Source organism: Alexandromys fortis, unplaced genomic scaffold (genome assembly GCF_014885135.2).
Source record: "Alexandromys fortis isolate MF-2015 unplaced genomic scaffold, M_Fortis_MF-2015_v1.1 scaffold_119, whole genome shotgun sequence".
NCBI lineage: Eukaryota > Metazoa > Chordata > Mammalia > Rodentia > Cricetidae > Alexandromys > Alexandromys fortis.
The window spans coordinates 3,308,476-3,328,716 of record NW_026067991.1 but is presented as its reverse complement, the minus strand read 5'-3'; the positions used below and the strand labels follow the sequence as shown (position 1 = coordinate 3,328,716).

The 20,241-nt window shown below is 46.7% G+C and overlaps 1 protein-coding gene across 4 annotated transcripts in view; it reads right to left on the bottom strand.

Moving 5' to 3' along the window:
- Slc12a8 (solute carrier family 12 member 8) overlaps positions 1-20,241 on the bottom strand; it is a 158,718-nt gene that overhangs the window by 112,753 nt on the left and 25,724 nt on the right. For all 4 annotated transcript variants that reach the window (XR_007594962.1, XM_050159911.1, XM_050159913.1 and 1 more), the window contains 2 exons: positions 17,386-17,577; positions 8,471-8,702 (listed from right to left, as the gene is read on the bottom strand). Coding sequence is in view for 3 of the 4 variants with exons in the window: in XM_050159911.1 (XP_050015868.1) it covers positions 8,471-8,702; positions 17,386-17,577 (424 nt within the window). In the remaining variant the exon portion in view is untranslated. The remainder of the gene's footprint in view (positions 1-8,470; positions 8,703-17,385; positions 17,578-20,241) is intronic.

Genomic DNA, 20,241 nt, shown 5'->3' with positions numbered 1-20,241 from the left:
CTCACCAAGCTGCTTCCACCTGCTGGATTCTGCATGAGATGAGCCTGCCCCAGACCCTGCTGACTGACTGACTGAGAGGAGACATCATGGGACCGGGGTGGAGCAGTGTGTGGGATGTGGGCTGCAAAATGCAGAGTCTGTCACGGAACTGTGGCAAGTGCCTTCCTGGAGAACCAAAGGATTAAGCCTGGAGGCTCACAGTTTCATTTTAAAGTGTAGAACCTAGAATTAAAACACACCACATGTCACTTCACTTTCTAAAATGCATTTTCTCTATATCTGCCTGACTTTCATGGCAGTGAGATCATTTTGGCCCGAGGCTCATCTTACATAAATGAACATACGAGCCCCCAAATGGCATTCTAGGAGCTTTAAGACACAAGCTTGGAAGTGCCACGTCTAAGCTGCTATGCTCTTCAGTTTTGTGCAGCGCCAGTCTGGGTCTGGTGCAGGAGTTCGCGCTTTGGGAAAGATGGGACCAGAGGAGGAGAAAGAAAAAGGGACCCTTGCTGCCAGCCTACAGGGAGTAACCAGGTGGTGAGGGATGGAGGTGGTGAGGAAAGGCAGGGCAGAGAGAGAATATGACACAGAGAGGCATCTTGAGACAGAAGGACACAGTGTGCACATGCATTCTCTCTCTTCCTCTCTCTCTCTTTCTCTCTCTCTCTCTCTCTCTCTCTCTCTCTCTCTCTCTCTCTCTCACACACACACACACACACACACACAAATAATTTAAAATTTAAAAGCATTTCAAACAACAAATATTCAAACCAGGAGTTCTGCTCCCAGTGGAGAGGGTGCCTGACTGAACTGGCCTCCCCTGTAATCAGATTGGTGAGTGTCCTCATTGTCATCATCATCGAGCCTTCATCCAGTAACTGATGGAAGCAGATGCAGAGATCCACAGCCAAGCACCAGGCTGAGCTCCAGGAGTCAAACCAAGAATTCTAATATCCAACTGCGGTGCTCATCAAATGTCCCCAGGGAACAGTTCCAGGATCCCAGGGATGACCAACCCTGCGACGCCCACTAGATCCTGCATTTCCCTACACATTCCTATGATGCAGTGAGAGCGTAACAAAAGCAAAACAGAATGATTGGGAACTTTATGAACAATTCATGAAATGTTGATAAAAATCCATGAATTATATATCTCAAATTTTTCATTTAATATTCTTTGTGGGCAACCTAAGCTGCAGAAATTAAAACTGGTTTTAAAGGAGGATTGCTAGGGTTAGAATTTAATGGGGGAAGAGGGTAAGCTGGGTGGATATGGTAGTATACATTTGTAATCGCAGTGCTGAGAAGGTTGAGGATTTCGAGTTCAAGGCCAGCATGGAAAGATTCTGACTTAAAGAACATGACTTGATCATAATTCTAAATTTTCTTTAGGTCCCCATAAGATTACCAGCACCCCAATTCTACAGGAAGTAGCCTGGAAAACTCTACCACATTCCCAAAAATTGGACTATGGATGTTTTCCTTTGTTTAGAATGTTGGTTACAAGTTGTTATGGATAATGGCCAGAAGAAAACCTAAACAAAGGATATTAGATTCAGAGTTCTTGTTCTTTAAAAAAAAAGGGGGGGGGAATTCCTGTGGGACAATGGTTTTACCCTGTAAACATTTGTTTCTTATACTTGTTTAATAAAATGCTGTTGGCCAGTAGCCAGGCAGGAAGTATAGGTGGGGCAACCATGCAGGAAGTAGAGGCGGGGCAATGAGAACAGGAGAATTCTGGGAAGAGGATTCTGCAGTCTGTAGGTGTGATCCAGACACAGAGCAAGCAAGATATGATTGCCTCTCTGAAAAAGGTACCGAGCCATGTGGCTAACATAGACAAGAATAATGGGATAATATAAGTTATAAGAGTTAATAAGAGGCCTGAACTAATGGGCCATTCAGTTTATAATTTTTTTTAAAAAAGAACACGTATAAAATAGAAAAAAATGTGTGTGTGGAAGGGGAGACTCTCAAAGAAATAGCTGTAATTCCAAAATTGAAGGTGCTCCAGCTGATAAATAGATTTTGTTGTTGTTGTTGTTACAAGGGCTTGAGAGATGGTTCTGTGGTTAAGAGCACTGGCTGCTCTTCTAGAGGATCCAGGTTCAGTTCTCAGCACCCACATGGTGGCTCAGAACTACCTACAGCTCCAATTCTAGGGGATCCGACACCCTTTCCCGTATTCTATGGGAACCCACATGCATGTTCACATACACACACATAAAAATTCAAAATAAATTTAAATCTAACAAGTGTTTGTTATGGCACTGTAGGGCCTCATGGTCAGAGAGGAGATGTTCAACAGTTGGAGAAGAAGCAGACGTGGGAATCAGAAGAGAACCAAACACATCGCGCCATGGAGTGCTAGAAGGAAGCAAGACGATTTCACAATTCTAATCCAAAGCACTTTCATGTGAAGTCACAGAAGGGATACTTTCTGGGGCCCACAGGAGAGGGTCCAGGCCCTGGGCAGAGAGGTGGGGAGCTCCTGCACACCAGCTGGGAACCAGCACAGAGTAGCCTCTCTAGGAAAAGCAAGGCAGGAGAGGGGTTCCCACAAGAGGGGGTCCGGGTCGACCCTAGGGGCAGCTGAAAGTTCTATGGGGGCGTTTTCTACATAGTGATTGGCCATAGAAAAATAAAGCAAATCAAAAGTGATGGACTGTGGAGGGGGGGGGGGCAAACGGTAGCCTCCAAATGTGTGTTCTCACCAAGACCTAAGAACCTGTAAATGAGAACCCATTTGGAAACAGGGTCTTGCAGAGGATGTACCTAAAGATCCCCGTCTGGATTATCAGGTTCACTGTATCTGCAGTGACACATTATGTTATTTTGTTAAAACATTGTGTACACCGGGGAAAGACGGAGCAGGGCCATGTGAAGATGGACAGAACTACAACAATCAGCCACTCCTAAGGGACACCTGGGCTTCTGGAAGCCTAAGAAGAAGAAGGAAGAACTTGCAGGGACAGTGACCCCCAGGCACTTTTGATTCCAGACTTCTGGCCTTCAGAACTATGTGAGAATAAATCTCTGTGGTTTTGGGCTCTGTAGTTGTAGCAGTTGTTCAAGCAGACCCAGGGACTTAACACACCGAGTACATTTTAGCTCAGGAAAACACACAAGGAAATAAATAGAGCATATAGCTTGGATCAAAACGGGCATTTTATGTATGTATTACTTCTTTACATAGAATTTTAAAAGGAGAGATGACATCAGGGAAGGCTTCAATGTCTGTAGCACGCATCTAGCATGCATCAGAAGTAAGCCAACATCGTCTGTGTCGGATTCACTGATAAGGTAGAGAGAGCTTTAGGAACCATCAGGAAACGAGAGAATCGAGTGGGTGAGAACAGAATTATAGACAATTCAAGCAAAAAGAGACAAAAGAGGCAATAAAAACGTGAAAAAATTAACCTCAATGGTTTACAAAAAACAAATGGAAAGAAAAGGAATACATACTTCAACCTACACCACGGCAGACATTTAAAAGATTGTGCCCACCCAATATTTCCCAAGATATAGGTGGTCAATAACTCATATCTACCACTACTGTGAGTTCAGAATAATCTAATTGGAAGGCGTCAGGGCAGAGCCCAGCAACATTTAAAGTGCACTTGACCATCCTCCTGTGAACTCTATTTATGACTTGCTCCTGCAGAAGCAGGCTGCCACATCTGCAAAGGTGGAGAAGTCTAGAACACAGTAATAGGACTTTTAACTCAAAGTATTTTCAAATCAGTAACAGGGAACGTCATGCAGTGTGTATATTCATACATACATGTAACAACAATTAATGAAAAAAGGCATGAATTTGAAAGCAAGTGAGGAGGGTGTGGGAGAAGAAGGTTTAGAGGGAGAAACGGGGAATGGGAAATGATATATCATGATCTCAAAAAATAAATGTATTTTTAGAGTGACTAAATTGCATACAGACAGGATGCCCATAGGTGCCCCAGAGCAGGAGCAGGGACAGTGGCGGAGTGTGGACCCGTGTATACTCAACACAGGCACACATGCACTTCTCCTCCTGGGCCAGAGGAGTGGAAAACGGAGCGGGAAAGCAGAGTCTAAGCATCTTTTATGGGTGTCATAACAGAAACAGAAAGTTTCCTTTCCTTGCTTTCTTTCGTCTTTTCCTCTCTCCCTCTTTGGAGACAGGGTCTTACTCTATAGCCCAGGCTAATCCTCCTGCCTCTGCTTCCTGAGATCACAGGCATGAGGCTATGTCTGACTTGTTGACCTTTAAAATGCAAATAAAGGGGAACCATAGTACAAGGAGATCTAAAAACTTTTGACCTGTTATTTTTGTTTGTTTAATTTTCCAAATGTTAACTTTTGAGTATGGGTGTTTTATCTGTTTATGTCTGTCTGTGCACCACATGTGTGCCTGTGTGCCTGGTGCCCCCAGAGGCCAGAAGAGGATGTCAGGGTAGCCAATCTTCCGTGTGTGTGTGTGTATGTGTGTGTGTGTGTGTGTGTGTGTTTGTGTATTGTATATGTATGTGAGTATTATGTATATGTATGTATGTATATTGTGTAAATATGTGTGTTGTATATGTATATATGTGTGTATTATGTATACATATGCATGTATATGTGTGTGTATGTATGTGAATATAAACAGTAACACTAGTCTGGAGAGTGGCTAAGAGTTCCTACTGTTCTTACAGAGGATCCAGGTTCAGTTCCCAGAACCCACATGGCAGTTCCTAACCACCCAGGGGAGCTGATTGATTCCCTATTTTGGCCTCCTCAGATACCAGACATGTACATAGTGAACATACACACATGCAGGCAACACATGCAAATATTAACAAATCAATAAATCTTAAAAGAAGTAATACCAGCCAAATGAAGGAAAAGTAGAATAATACAGCTATACACCATTTGAGCAACCACTGTTAACATCCAGGCACGGTTCCTTCCAGTCTTTTTTCAAATGTCTTTTTTCCCTGTAATAGTTGAAGTCATTTTGCTAAATCCATCCCACAGGTTTATGGCCTGGTTTCAGTGTGGGTTTTTAACTGCAGAGAAAACAGTCTGCTTGATAAAACCAATGATGCCAAAAACAGATATTAGAAGGGCCCGTTGCTATGGGAATTATTTAAAAAAAAAGTTTCAGCTCATACAACACCCCACTAATGTATTGACCAGAAGGAAGTACAAACATTTAGAGTTACTTAGAAGAACAGCCAAGAACGTCACCAATGAAGAAGGAAAACACACAAGTCTAGTGAAGTTCATGGTGGCCAGCGGCACTGCCCTGCCAATCAACTGTAGTATCTTAGCAACCGTGACAGTGGAGGGGAGGGCAGGGAGTCAGGGACTGGGTGGACAGTTTCTCCCTTTGTTGACAGTTTGGCAGTCAAAGGCCAGTCTGTCACCCTCAGTGTGAGAGCCATTGCTGCGGGATGGTGCAAGGCCAGGAAAGAGCCCACCTTCTTTCCTACAGAGAAGCCCCAGGTAGCATGGGAAAGCATTTCAGGTGAGCCAGGGCCACCACCAGGTCCTTGGCACCGGAGTGAGTCCTAAGGACCCCTTCTGTGTAGGAGTCAGGGGAGCTTAAGTCGGCGGAGCTTCTGGATGTCAGTAGGGAACGTCCAGGGAATTCAGAGGGTATGCAGCTTCTGACATTTAAAGGTAATATCTGAAGAAATGGTACTACCCTCCAACTCAACTCTGGACAGCCTACAGCCAACAGCATTTAAAAGGCAAGACCTGGGGGTGGAAGAGATTGCTCACTAGTTAAGAGCACTTGCTGTTCTTCCAGGGTACCTGAGTTCGATTCTGTGCCCACGCCAAGCAGTTCACACCCGTGTATAATTAGGACGAATACAATGCAGGGGATGTAGGGTAAAAGGGACAACTGAAGCAGGAAGCCAGCCAATCACTGAGCACCCTGACTCTGAACCCAGAGTCAGTGAAAGAAACACACCCTGGATCTGAGACCTGGGCCAGGGAAAGAAACATCTTTATCCCTGAACCCAGGACTAAAGACATGTACCCTGGCTCTGAAACTAACTTCAAAGAAACACACCTTGTCCCTAGAATCAGCGCCAGCTAAAGAAATATGCCCTGGTCCTTAGAGTCAAAAAGCTCAAAAGGACCAGAGAAAGAAACTCTGCCCCCTGACCAGCTAAACTGACCAATCCCTGAGCAGAAAATCTTCTCCCTGGGAAAACTCTACCCCTATGAAGCCCTATATAAGCCTCTCCACTGCTCTCGTTAGAGGCTGCCCTAAGGTTGCCAGGGAGCTGCTGTTAATCCCTTCCTGGCAAAGGCAGCCACTCTCCTGGACTCCTCCTTCCCAAATAAATCTCATTCTCAAAAGAGTCTTGGATGGCAACCTTCATTCTCACTGTCCCTTAGGGGATTGAGCTGAAAAACCTTGCTGAGACGCTCCCTAGGGGGCCTCAGCAAGGCAGAGCAGAACAGAAGAACCTTGCTAGGACTCTCCTTAAGTGGGGGCTGAGCAAGGACAGGCAGAAAAAAGTAACAACTTTTCATAGGAGCCGGAGGAGACTGCGACATTTCTGCAGGGGTTTCCCCCTTTAGCAGAGTGTTAGCAGAAGAAAATATTGGGCCAGAGAAGCAGATAGCTCTGCTAGGCTCCCGTAAGGGAACAGAGCAGAGCTTAGCTGTAGCGGCTCTCCAGGAGAAAAGCAGGATCCTGCAGGGAGACACCACACACCAGCTTCAGGTAGCCTGGCTTCCTGACAGTCTGGACACCTTTCCTCCAGGGCTGAGCTGTCCCTTTGCAGCTCCAGTCTCCAGAGCTGTCCTATTGTGGCTCTACCCCTACCCAAGAGCTGTCCTATTGCAGTTCTAAGTATATCCTGGCTTCCCTGTAAGTCAGGATATTCCTGCAACACTACAGTAACACATTCCCTACAGAGGTGACCCGAAAGGGGGAAGCAGAGAGCAGACAAGCCTGCTATGTGAAAACAGGCTCCTCCTACCACAGAACAGGCTACAGCATCATATACAGCTTCAAACCCTAGCTCTGCCAAGTCTTAGCACAAACCATAGCTTCCTCCTTTGTAAAATGGGTATCACTGCTCCCATCTCAAGACAAAGGACTAAGTAAAATAAGCTGTGGGTTCCTCCCGCACCACTACCATCACAGGCCCCTGTCTGGGCTGCAGATTGTTTTAGTCACACCAGTTGGGCCCATCTCCTTCTCTCTTAAAGCCTAATCTCTGTTCCATATAAACATAGAGTTCCTGGGGTGTGCATTATCAGGCCTGTCTATAGCATCCTGGTGGCGGTTGTGCCTTCTGAGAACAAGCATAGTTGACCCTGATGCTAAAATAACACAGATCTGAAAGTGGCAAAGTTATGTCAGAGTGGTGGGATGTAGGGGTCACACTGCTGGGCTTTCAAGAGGCTGAGCAAACCCTAGGTTAGAGTAGCTCGGTGATTCTCAACCTTCCTAGAGCTGCGACCCTCTAATACAGTTCCTCATGTTGTGGTGACCCCCTCCCCAACCACAACATTATTTTCATTGCTACTCTATAACTGTAATTTTGCTACTGCTATGAATCATACGTAAATATCTGTGCTTTCTCGTGGTCTTAGGCTGCCCACAGGTTGCAAGCAGCTGGATCCATCGGTGATGGGTTCATTGAATAGTTTCAATATTCAGTAGATATGGTGATACACACCTTCAGTCCCAGTACTCAGGAGGCAGAGGCAGGTGGATCACTGTGAATTCAAGGCTAGCCTGGTCTACAGAGAGAGTTCCAGGAGCTACACAGCGAAATTCTGTGCCAATAACATAAGAAAAGGATAGACCTTTTGCTTCATTCAAAAGAGTGAAAAGCTATCCCCAGCCTTTTGATTGTTTTTAAACTTAGGTAAGGAACACACATTTTTATTCTGAGGAATAATTTAGCATACAAAGCAATAGATAATCAAACATTTTGGTAGCCATCTCTGTGAAATGACAATTGTCACCATTTGTCGTGGTTTGCTTGTTTCGGTATTTTGTTTATAATCGTCCTGCCTGGGCTTCAGCCTCCCAGATATGTACAGGCAGGCTCCACCATGCTCAGAACCTACATTTACATCAAGCTCTTAAAATAAAGGAAACAGGCAGACAACCTCGAAGCCCGCTTTCCTCTCTGCTCCACGTTTCTTTCTTGCCCCATATCCCAGTCGTTGCTATGAATTTGGTCCCTGCCCACCTGCTTGTATTTTGTTTTGAGGAAGTTGTGTTATCCACATTTTCTGTATATTTTAATAGAAAGAAACAAAAGAGAACCGTGGAAAATCCATGAAGTAAACGTGCATGGGCGTGCGCATGCGTAGTGTACGTAGAGGAGCTTGTGGGCCCAGGGAGCCGCAGCTGCTCGCTTGACGAGGCCCACCCCACCCGAATTGTAGGTACAGACTGTGGGAAGAAAGGGTACTCAGCAAATTACACCCATCAGCATCTACAAAGAACTGCACTTGAAGGGCCTACCTGGGTCCAGGTGGGTGAAAGAACCCACTACGAAGTCGAGGGTTGAGACGGCCAGCAGGAACAGCAGCAGCAGCTGGAGGCGGATTATCCACTTGACACCGGCTAGGTTGATGCCCAGCAGAGCCAGAAGTACAGCAACTGAAATTCCTCGCACAGCCCAGATGTTCCCCAAACCCAGCAGATCTGAGATGGACTCCGCAAAGCCAGTGATGTACATGGCACCTGCAACACACTGCCATCCAACTCCCGATGAGAACCAGCCACAGAGAGGCATCAGCTCCAGACCTGCCTGCTCACAGACACACATATACTCACACGTGAGTGCACACGCATACACACACCAGCCAATTCCCGGTGAGAACCAGCCAAGAGAGGCATCAGCTCCAGACCTGCCTGCTCTCAGACACACACACACTCATGCATGCATAAGTGCGTGCACACACATACACACCCACACATGCAGACACATACATGCACATGCACACACACACACACACACACACACACACACACACCAGCATTGTGGCTCACTGCCTGGGAGGCAGCACCAGGTCAAACCTGCTCTTCCACAAGGGAACCTGCCTCCAGGCCCTGTTTTTGCTCATCCATATTTTAAAGAAGAGAAGAATGAGCCCCAGGTTGAGAGCTGCCAATGGTAACCAAGGCAAAAAGATTATGGGATGCTGGGTCAAAAGGCCTTTGGCCTTCTCTGCTTGCATTATTCAAGAACTAAATCGAACAAGAAATGTGCACGCAGGGCCCTGTCCTCAGAGCCACAGCAGCATACTCCCACAGATATTGGAATGCAGTTTCTTTGAACATTTTTTTTTTGAGACAGGGTTTCTCTGTAGCTTTGTAGCCTATCCTGGAACTAGCTCTTGTAGACCAGACTGGCCTCGAACTCACAGAGATCCGCCTGCCTCTGCCTCCCGAGTGCTAGGATTAAAGGCAAGCACCACCACATCTGTTTTGAAACAGGGTCTCCCGGTGGCCTGCTGGCCCAGTAGGCCAGGCTGGCTGACCAGCAGCCCATGGATCCTCTCACCTCTGCCTCTCTGGTACATGCCATCACACCATGTTTGGTTTTATAGTGGTTCTGGGGATCACATACATGTTCCCAGGCTTACAAACAAGCACTTTACAGAAAAAACTCTTCCAGGCCTGTAAGTCAGGGTGTTTTGGTTTGGTTTGTATCATTTGGTTTTGGTTGAGACTGAAGAGGCCTAACTTAACTCTAGTGCAGCCATGACAGGCTATAGTCTAACAATACTAGGCCTCACCCCTACAATAACCAAGAGAAACCACAGACTGTACCCTGCGGGGGACCAATCAGAATTGAGAGAAACAAGTACTAGATGCTCCAGAACAGTAAGGCCAGCTTTCCTAACGTATATAGGTTGCCAATTTCCTTGCCGCAAAGCCTGTACTAATCCCTGTTTGACAAGACTCCTGCTGCCCCACTCCTGCCCAATCAGAAAGAAGCTCAGCCCCCGTCTAAATCCGAATTCCCCTACCCGCCCATCCTTTACTCCTTAAAAACCCTGCCATAGCTGAGCCCATGCTCTCTGATTCAACCGCTGTGTCGGAACGGATGGAGAGCCCAAGCTCGAGCTTGCAATAAAGGCTCCCTGCTTTTGTGTACAAACTCGGACTCTGGGGGACCCACGGCACTAGCACAACAAAGACAGGATTTAACACTGTAGCCCAGACTGGCCTAGATCTCCCACATGTATCCCAATTAGCTTCAAACTCGCAGTAATCCTTCTGGAATTACAGACATGAGCCATAATTCCTGGCAGTATTGTTCCTCTACTTATCTGGCTGCCAGGCATGGTGACACACAGTAATCCCAATACTCAGTCAGGGCACAGCACCGCCACTGAGAGCAACAATTAATAAATGGGACTCCTGAAACTGAGAAGCTTCTGTAAGGCAAAGGACACAGCCAACAAGACAAAATGGCAGCCTAGAGAAGGGGAAAAGATCTTCACCAACCCCACATCAGACAAGGACTGATCTCCAAAATATACAAAGAACTTAAGAAATTGGTCATCAAAAGAACAAATAATCCAATAAAAAAATGGAATACAGACCTAAACAGAAAACTCTCAACAGAGGAATCTAAAATGGCTGAAAGATACTTAAGGAAATACTCAAAGCAGCTATACAAGTTTGCACTCCCACCAGCAATGGAGGAGTGTTCCTCTTACTCCACATCCTCTCCAGCATAAGTTGTCATCAGTGTTTTTGATCTTAGCCATTCTGACAGGTGTAAGATGAAATCTCAGCGTTGTTTTGATTTGCATTTCTCTGATTGCTAAGGAGGTTGAGCATTTCTACATGTACAACATACACACACACAATATACACATATACAACATATATACACATATACACACAAACATATACATACACAGTTTGCACATACATACACACATACAAACACATACATTCATACACACATGCACAATAAACAAATGTAATAAAGTGTTGATGGTATGTGAAGCATGACTAATAAAAACTCAGAGACAGAAATTAGGGTTCAACCTGAAGGTCAGAAAAACAAAGCAGCCAGCCACAGTCTCTTGCCTTGACCACAGTCTGAAATGGCGATCCCGCCTCCAAGAATCGCAGAATGAGACTGAGACTGAGCTTTTCCCTCCCATTTTACAATCCTCTCTAGTTCTGGGACTAAGGGTGTGTACCACTACCCCCAGGTTTCTATGGCTACTGGGATTAAAGATGTGTGTCATTAAACCGGGCTGTGGTGGCGCACACCTTTAATCCCAGCACTCAGGAGGCAGAGGCAGGTGGATCTCTGTGAGTTTGAGGCCAGTCTGGTCTATAAAGTGAGTTCCAGGATAGTCAAGGCTACACAGAAACCCTGTCTTGGAAAACTAAAACAAAACAAAAAAAAACGGTGTATGTCATTGTGTCGTTGTTGCCTGGTCTGTACGGCTGGCCAGTGTGGCTGTTTTTCTTTCCCCATCCCCAGCTGTATTTACTAAAATACAAACAGAATGCCACTACAGGCATGAGCATTTGCACAAACATCACCCTCAGTCCCCTTCCCTCCTTAGCTCGGTCACTTCACTCGGCTGGTTACCCTTGCCAGTGCAGCCCGACCCTAGCCACTGTCCCAGGAACAAATACTCTAATTCTTCCTTTTCCGGTGAACTCTTTCTTCTTTCCCCTGTCGCTCGGCAAACACAACTTACCGCCAGTGCTATAGAATTATCTGGGTCCAGATGCTACTACCTCCTACACCAAGAATCCAGACACCCTTTCAAAAGAAAACATTGGGCTGGGAAGATGGCTCAGTGGGTAAAGCATTCGTTGCCAGCGTTCAAATCCCCAGAACTCATGGGAAAAGTCGGTCAGGTGTGGTGGCCAATGGTAATCCTAGCATTCCACTCGGAGACATACAAAGGGGATCTCCAGGAATCCTCTAACTGGAATTAGCCAGTTCTAAATTCGGCAAGAAACCCTGCCTAGGTAAATAAAGAGTAACCAAGGAAACAATGTCAGCTTCAGGCCTCCACAACATGCACAGACATACACACACACACACACACACACACACACACACATGCACCTATAGCCAAGTGAACACAGAATCAGGCAAGTACACACACCAAATGCAGGTTAAAGAACCCAGTCGTGGTTTCTCTCTTGGGTGCCCTCCATTTGCCGAGCGTGACGTGAGCCCTCACTGAATACCGTGTGATGTACCGACTTTCATAGTCAAGCGCCCCCAGCTGTGACCATGACTACCTCACTGCTGCTTTCTAACTCAGATAAATCTGCCTGGGAGAAGTCCCGTTGGCTTGGCCAGCCCCTGACAACACAGCACAATGCCACCATGTCCTCCTGCTGCTTAGGTAAGAGGAAGCCCGTGTTCCACTGCAAACACGGACAAGCATAAGCACTCTCTCCCTGCCAGGGTTCAGCGAACGCATATGTAATTCCAAAAGGGGGTTGATTGCGTTGGCTTGCACAGGAAGAGACTGGGTAGTCCCACCATGGCCATTGACAAGCTGGAGAACCAGATAAGCCAATGGCTGCTACATCCAAGAAGATGAAAACCTCAGAGCAAGAGGGACCAAGATGCAGCAAGCAGTCTCAAGCCAAGGGTCTGGAAGCTCCCTGGCAGTCACTGGAGAGGGTCTGTGTTGAGAGGTTGCCGAAGCCGGAGTCTGATGTTCACGGGTGGTGGTAGCAGCATTTATGCACCTGCTGAGGAAAACTTTACCATCTGCTCCAACTTCCACTTCTGCTTTTGTTGCATCCGATCCCCAGCTTACTGGACTGTGGCGCCCACTGTCAGGTTTGATCCTTGATTGCTAACCCTCGCAGACACAGCGAGAGGTGGGCGTTACTAAGTCCCTCCACAGCCAACCAAGTTGACAGTCAGTGTTCACTATCAAGCTCGGGATAAGAGCACTTGTCTGACAGCCCAGCACTAAGAAGGTAGAGGCAGGAGGATTGTGAATTCAAGACTAGCTTGGATTACTTGGCAATATTCAGATAGATGGGGCTCTATAGTGAGATCCTGAGTAGGGAGAAGGGGAGAGCCACCATGCCACCAGAGTTACTGTATTGCCTTCACATAGTTAACAGATAGACACGCCCATCACCACACTTGCACACATTTGGGGTGTTCTGACAAAAGTACCTTGCACCCAGTTACAAAGTGAACCCGCCTCAGGGGAACGGGAGCCCTGCATGAGCTCCTACAATGCAGAAAGGATACTCCCTTCTGGCTCAGAGCTCATGGCCTCAGCCCACATCTGGCTAGAGACAGCTGACACAGGGCGGGTCTGAACCCCAAGCCTTCCCGAGCAAGCCCTCAGGCATCCAGGCTGGAAAAAGCTCTTCCTCGAAAAGCATTGCTGAGTTTCTGTAAACATTCCCAGCGCTCATTACAGTTGGAAACTGTTTTCCTTCTTCATAATCAGGGACTTCTCTCTTTACCATTCTCGACATGGAGACATCTGTAACAACCCGCCACCTGAGGTGGGGTGGTGCTCACCACTCTAAAGAGAGGAAGAGGCATATTCTCAGGCAAGAACACCTCCATCCCAGGGTATTTGTTTTGGCTGAGTCAGGTGTTCAAGAGTTCTGGGTCCTGATAGTAACATCCCTCCACACTCTCCTTCGGGCACAAAGTCTAATTTAGACTGCAGTCGGCAGACGGTATGGATAGCGGATGTGCTCACTCCCACAGTGAAACCTCCAGGCCTCTGGTCTAAAAAGGCTTTCTGATCCTCCACTCTTGCTGTAGGGAATCCAGCACAGGGCTGATTAGCCATGAGAAATATTTCTGCATAGTCAACACAGGCTGAAGGCAGACATTTTCACATCTAATTAAGTAGCCCAACAAGGCCCCTCGGATGCCCCACCGTTGAGTGGCATGGGGAGGGAGGAGGGCTCCTAGCTGCTATCTGGTCCTCTGGCTGTGGGTCTGGTCCAGTAGGACAGGGTGGCTATCCAGGCCTCAGAAGTGAGGGAGAAAGGATTGAGTGTGTACAGGACATGGCAAGATTTTTTTTTTAACGTTTTGGTTGTTTCACGTGGCACTTTTTATTAATTTATTAAATTTTATTTTACATGGATGGGTACTTTGTGTGTGTCTGTGGACCACTTGGGTAATTGGTACCCACGAGGAAATCAGGCCCTCTGACACTGGAGTCACAGGTGGTTGTGGACCATCGTACGGGTGCTGGGGGTCGAACCCAGGTCTTCTGGGAGAGCAGTTGGTGCTCTTTCCTAATTGCTGAGCCATCTCTCCAGGCCACATGGCAAAATTTTAAAATAACGATTCTAACCAGGCATATAGGTCTGTAATTCTAGCATTTGCGAGGCAGAGGCAGGAGGCTCACTGTGGGTTCAAGGTCATCCTAGGCTATAGATGAGGGGGGAAAATACACAAAGTTGGGTGGGTAAGGAAAGAGGGTTGAATTGGGAAGAGTTGGGGTATGTTTGAATATGCTCAAAACACATCATATGAAATTCTCAAAGAACTGAAAATAATAGTTTTAAAATATAGGGGCTGGAGATGGCTCCGGGGTTAATAGCATATATTACACGTTACAGAGGACTCCAACCACCTGCTAACTCCGACCCCGGGAATCCAACCCCCTCTATTAGCCCCTCACGAGCACTGTCCTCATATGCACAAAACCGCAACACCACAGGCATACACACACAATTAAAAATAAAAAATAATGCAGGTGGTGGTGGCCCACACCTTTAATCCCAGAGCTCAGGAGGTGGAGACAGACAGAGCTCTGTTAAGTTCAAGACCAGCACTGTGAGTTCCAGGCCAGTCAGGGTTACATAGTAAGACCAAAAGAATTAGTTGCTTGTTATGTGACATGAAATAAGAAAGAAAGAAAGAAAGAAAGAAAGAAAGAAAGAAAGAAAGGAAGGAAGGAAGGAAGGAAGGAAGGAAGGAAGGAAGGAAGGAAGAAAGAAAGAAGGCTATCGGAGAAGGAAGGACACAAGGAAGGAAGCGGGAGATGGGGGAGGGGTCTGATAAAGACAAATTTCACATGAAAACGTCACAACGAAAGCCTCCTTCTTTGTGATTTAAGATGAAATAAAAATGCAGATAATTCTTTATCTAGCTTGGTCAATAGGAGAGGTGAATTCAAATGATTAAAGTAAGGGATGAGAGAAGTGACATTAGCCACCGGACATAAAGAAACAGAAGATTGCAGGGGAACACATATATGTCAGTATTCTAGAGAACATGGATGAAGCAGAGAAATATGTGGAAAGATACAACCTACCAACATTACACAAAACAGATCAAGACACCCCCATGCAGGCAGGGAATATGCTAATAATCAGGAAATTTGAAACAATGGCCAACAACAGAAAACCAGGACCACATAGTTACACTGTTCTGCTCCACTTAGCATTTAAAGAGTTAACGCCAAAGACTGGAAGAGAAGGGAACCTCATACTCCACCAACTGAGTCCTTAAAGCCAGCGTTTGCCCCACACCAAAACCAAACAAAGGCATCTCACAAACCCTGCAGGTCAGCATCCCTGCAAAGTGTGTGTGCCAACATCCTCAGCAAAGGTTGAGCAAATCAAAGTCGGAAGTTGGTGAAAGATTGGAAGGTACAGCACCTTAGCCAGAGACTCTGGCCAGATGAGCTCAGTCAGTCAGGAATCGGCAGGCACTGACTACAGAAACTGTTGAACAGAGGCCTGGCTCTCACCTCTTTCTCACCATGGCTGCCTCTGCCGGGCAAATCTTTGTGAACACTCTTTCTTCTAGTCTGGATGACCCCGTGTCCTCTCCCCATTGGGGGTCCTCATCTTCTGTCTGCCCAGAGAGTGGGGAAACTGAGGCTGTCCATGTGACCAGCCTGCAGCTCCTGTGGCAGCTCTTAGGGTTGGCAACGCAGGCTGTGATGCCTGTTGGCCATTACGAAACGACTGTCACAGAGGCCACGCATGTTCCCAACTCTTGGGTTTTGTAACGTCTGCATAAACCTTACGTTATTGCTTGACCTTTTTCCTCCTGTGAAAATCCAGCTTCAAAAATGCTCCAAAATCAGAGAGTTGGTGGGTTTTGTTTGCTATTTTCTGTCCTCTGAGGGTTGGCTTGGTGGGGTTTTCTGTTGTTTGGATTTTTGTTTGGTGTGGGTTTTTTGTTTTTTGTTTTGGTTTTTGTTTTTCTTTAGAGACAGGATTATTTTGCCAAGCTGACTTAGTGGTCACAATGCCCCTGCTCTAACCTCTCAGATGCTGGGATTACGGGCAGGTCCACCACATTCAACTTCAAAATTTTAACACTGCTCAACATGATGCTCAGAAAGTTTTAGATTCTTGGAGCATTACGGACTTTGGGTTTTTCTATTCAGGACGCTCAACCTATATCATATTTCTAGATCTTTCTCCAGTAAAAGCAACTGCCTTTTCTTAGCAAGTGGAGAGGTGCCCCCCATGTGCTGTCCTACACACAGCACACACACTCACACGCCCATGCACACACACTCACACGCCCATGCACACATACCCATGCACACACACTTACGCTCATGCACACACACTCACACACAAATACACAAGCACACACATGCATACTCACACATACTTCCTCACACTCAACACACGTGTGCACACATACACACTCACACACCCTTGTGCACTCGGCTCTGTGCTGTTAGGGAATATGGTGTATTTACACTGATGCCTCTGCTGGTTCAAATGAAAAACAACAAAACCCATTTTTTCTTAAATTGTTTTTCAGCCACCATCATTTGTTTTTCCATTAAAAACCCTTTTGGTCTAAGCCACGCTTACAAAAAGCTACTTCTTCATGCGTGAGTGTTGCCTTCCCAGCATCAAACCCCCATCCCTGTGTCCCAGATATCTAAGCTTTAGATGAGCAGTGGAATTTCTTCCTCCCTGCTGGTTTTCTTCCTGCTGTGTCCACGCCAATGTGTGGCCTTCTCATTGGCATGCACCTCAACCTAGTGTCCACCCGAGGGCCTGTGGTCGCTTAAGGCCACCCAAGCCAACAGACCTGTCGGAGCTTCACCTCCATAGGAAAGGACTACTTCCAGGAAAGGCCTCTGGCAGAGGCACAACACCCACCCACAGGGCAAAGTGCAGAGGGCTCCCTGCCATGCACACCCCTCCTAGAAAAGCAGCAGAAGTGAGAGCTACCAGCCCCTGGCCTGGGCACACACACCAGGAATTCATGAGGCAGAAGTGGGAGTTCAGGCTCCCAATCTAGATTGCTGGTGCGAGCTCCCCCCAGACCCTAGTGTGGTCTCCATCAAGTGGGGCCCTTGTCTCCACCCTTGCTTCCCCTGGCAAACTAAGAAGGGGAAGAGGAGATGATGGCAAAGGAACAGGTAGAGGCAAGGAGTTGGCTCGCGCTGCGGTCTCACCTGTCCAAACACGTACAACAGCCCAACAGTGCCTCCCATCTGCCCGCCAAGGACTGAGGAGATCATGGAGTAGACGCCACCACTGCCTATCCCGCCATGCTCTGCGACGCCAATGCCAGACAGCACGGTGATGAGGGCCACAAGGATGACGAAGGACACCAGGAGCAAGCCCAGGAGCACACCTGTGTTTCCCTGCAGCAGAAGGGAGGAGGTGTCAGATTGAGGAGCGACATCTCACTAGAGCTGTTCCCAAAAGAAGCACTGAGCATCACCACCCACTGAGTTAGCTAGTGCCCAAAGGGGCCACAGAGGGACGAGGAGAAGTATGAAGTACCTCCTGGTTCTTCTGAGCAAAGGCCTATAAGAAGTTTCAAATGGGTGGAGGGCCCACCCTTCAAACTCTAATGACTTTATACCACATGTAGCTAAGATGAACGCAACTCAAGAGACTTGCCAGCCCCGCTGGGGAGACAGAAAACTCAGCAGTCGAGAGCACTTGCTGTTCTTGGAGAAGATCGGGGTTCGGTTGCCAGCACCCATACCATAGTTCACAGCCATCTGCAATTCCAGTTCCAGAGGACCCAGGAGGTTGATCTCCTGACCCCTCAGGCACCAGGTACACAGATAGGTAGTCAAACACTCCTATACACAAAAGTCAAATTAAAGCAGAGAGACTCACCAGGAGCCTGCAAATCTGCAGCAGGTAACCGTGACCTAGCATGAAAGGCTACACGCTCTCCCTAACATGCCCTTACCCACACCAGTAGCCCTCACTAGGAAGCCCTTTCGACTCATTCCATGGCTTGCGGGTCTACTGTGTGCAGTGGGAATAGACAGGAGGATGTCTGTCTGCAGAAAGTTGGGCTCTGCGGGCCTACTGTGTGCAGTGGGAGCAGACAGAAAGCAGCTCCTCAGCTGTGCCTTCGCTATTTCATAGTACGGAGTTGTCTCCTCATAAAACAGACAATGTCTGCCTCATAGCTGTCAGGAAATACTCAATTCAGAGAATTAAACACATTTACATCACCATGACAGCCACCTGTCACATAAGTGGTTGATAAGCCTCCTTGCTATATCTTATTTTGCTATAATGTTATGCTATTATTATCAATTATTGTTACACAGCTTATAAATGCACCCTCTGAATGTCCCAAGGCCTAGACTGGTGCACAGAGACAGCTGTGAGCTCGCTTCAGGCTAGGACACTGAGAAATGCCAACAGCCACGTGTGCCAAGCCCAGCTACTGCCAGATGGCAAAGGAAACTGTTGAACTCCTGGGTGTGGTGGCAGTGCTAGGCGGTAGGAGTGAGACCAAGGGTGGAGAAGGGCTTGACAGAAGCCCATGTGGCTCCGTCCATTCCACTCAGCGCAGCCCCAGGACCCAGGATGCTGGTGTCCCCAAGACATGGACACCTGAGCATGACTTCTGAGTGTTCCCACTCCCGACTTTGCTAATATTACACTTTCAATGAAATCCTACAGAACTATCTTCTCTTTTTGTTCACACTTGAAAGCTGTATACATGGATATATATATATGGATATAGATATATACTTATTTATTTATTTATGGATATATAAATATCCCATCCCAAGAACAACGCTGGCTCTTCAGACCAGAACTGTCACTATAACAGTTCATAAACTATGTCTCCATGTTGTTTTAGCGCTAATATTTTCTATTTAAGAAATGCTTTTGGCATTATATCTATTTCAATTTCCTACCCTGGACACTCTGTCTCGTTTTCGGCATTGCATATTTATCTTTTCTTTTCATGATCAAAAGTCTGATACCAAAGGCAGAGCTGAAAGACAGAGGTTATTTTAGATCAAAAAGACAGACAAATTCAAAGCTGGCCTGAGACCCCTGCCTCTGGTGTTCCTGTCCTTGTGTGGTCTCCTGCCTTGTGTGGACCTGTTTCAGTGTCCCACAGAAGTCATGGTCGTCATTTCTGAGGCTAGGACACTGAAGGGATGACAGCTACCACCGCATGCAGGAGTTTTCTCCTACTCTGTCTGAGGTTTTGGTGGAAATCTGCAGCCTCGGAAAAAGACAACCCCACCAGGAGATCAAGAGCTGTGGCAAAAGTCTGCCACGTGGTACTTGGGTGATCCAGGAGAGACTCCACATGTGCCTGACTGACAGCAACTGCGGCCTCACAGGGGCCTTGAGTATGTAGACCTCAGAAGCACAGAATACACACGTGTGCCATAGCTGCTGATGTTTTGAGGCAATTTGTTACACAACAGTTAGCAGTGAATACACAACTTACACCTTCACTTTGGGGATGGATCATTTTAGATGGCCATTTCTTTTCTTTCTTCCTTTCTTTCTTTCTTTCTTTCTTTCTTCCTTCCTTTCTTTTTTTTTCTTTTTTTTTTTTTTTTTGGTTTTTTGTTTGTTTGTTTTTGTACAGGGTTTCTTTGTGTGTCTTTAGCTGTCCTGGAATTCTATAGACCAGGCTGGGCTCAAACTCACAGAGATACCACCTCCCTCTGCCTACTAAATGCTTTAATCCCAGATTAAAGGCATGCATCACCATGCCCTGCTTAGATGGCCATTTCTTAAAAATCAAATCAATAAACAGATAACTAAAGGATCACGTGGAGCTGCCTTCTTTCCTGACACTGATAACTTCAGGAAAAAACAAAAATCAAAATAACAGGGGTTGGAGAGATGGCTCAGTGGTTAAGAGCACTGGCTGCTCTTCCAGAGGTCCTGAGTTCAATTCCCAGCAACCACATGGTGGCTCACAAACCATCTGTACTGAGATCTGGCGCCCTTCTCTGGCGTGTGGGCATACATGGAGGCAGAATGTTGTATATATAATAAATAAATAAATCTTAAAAAAAAAA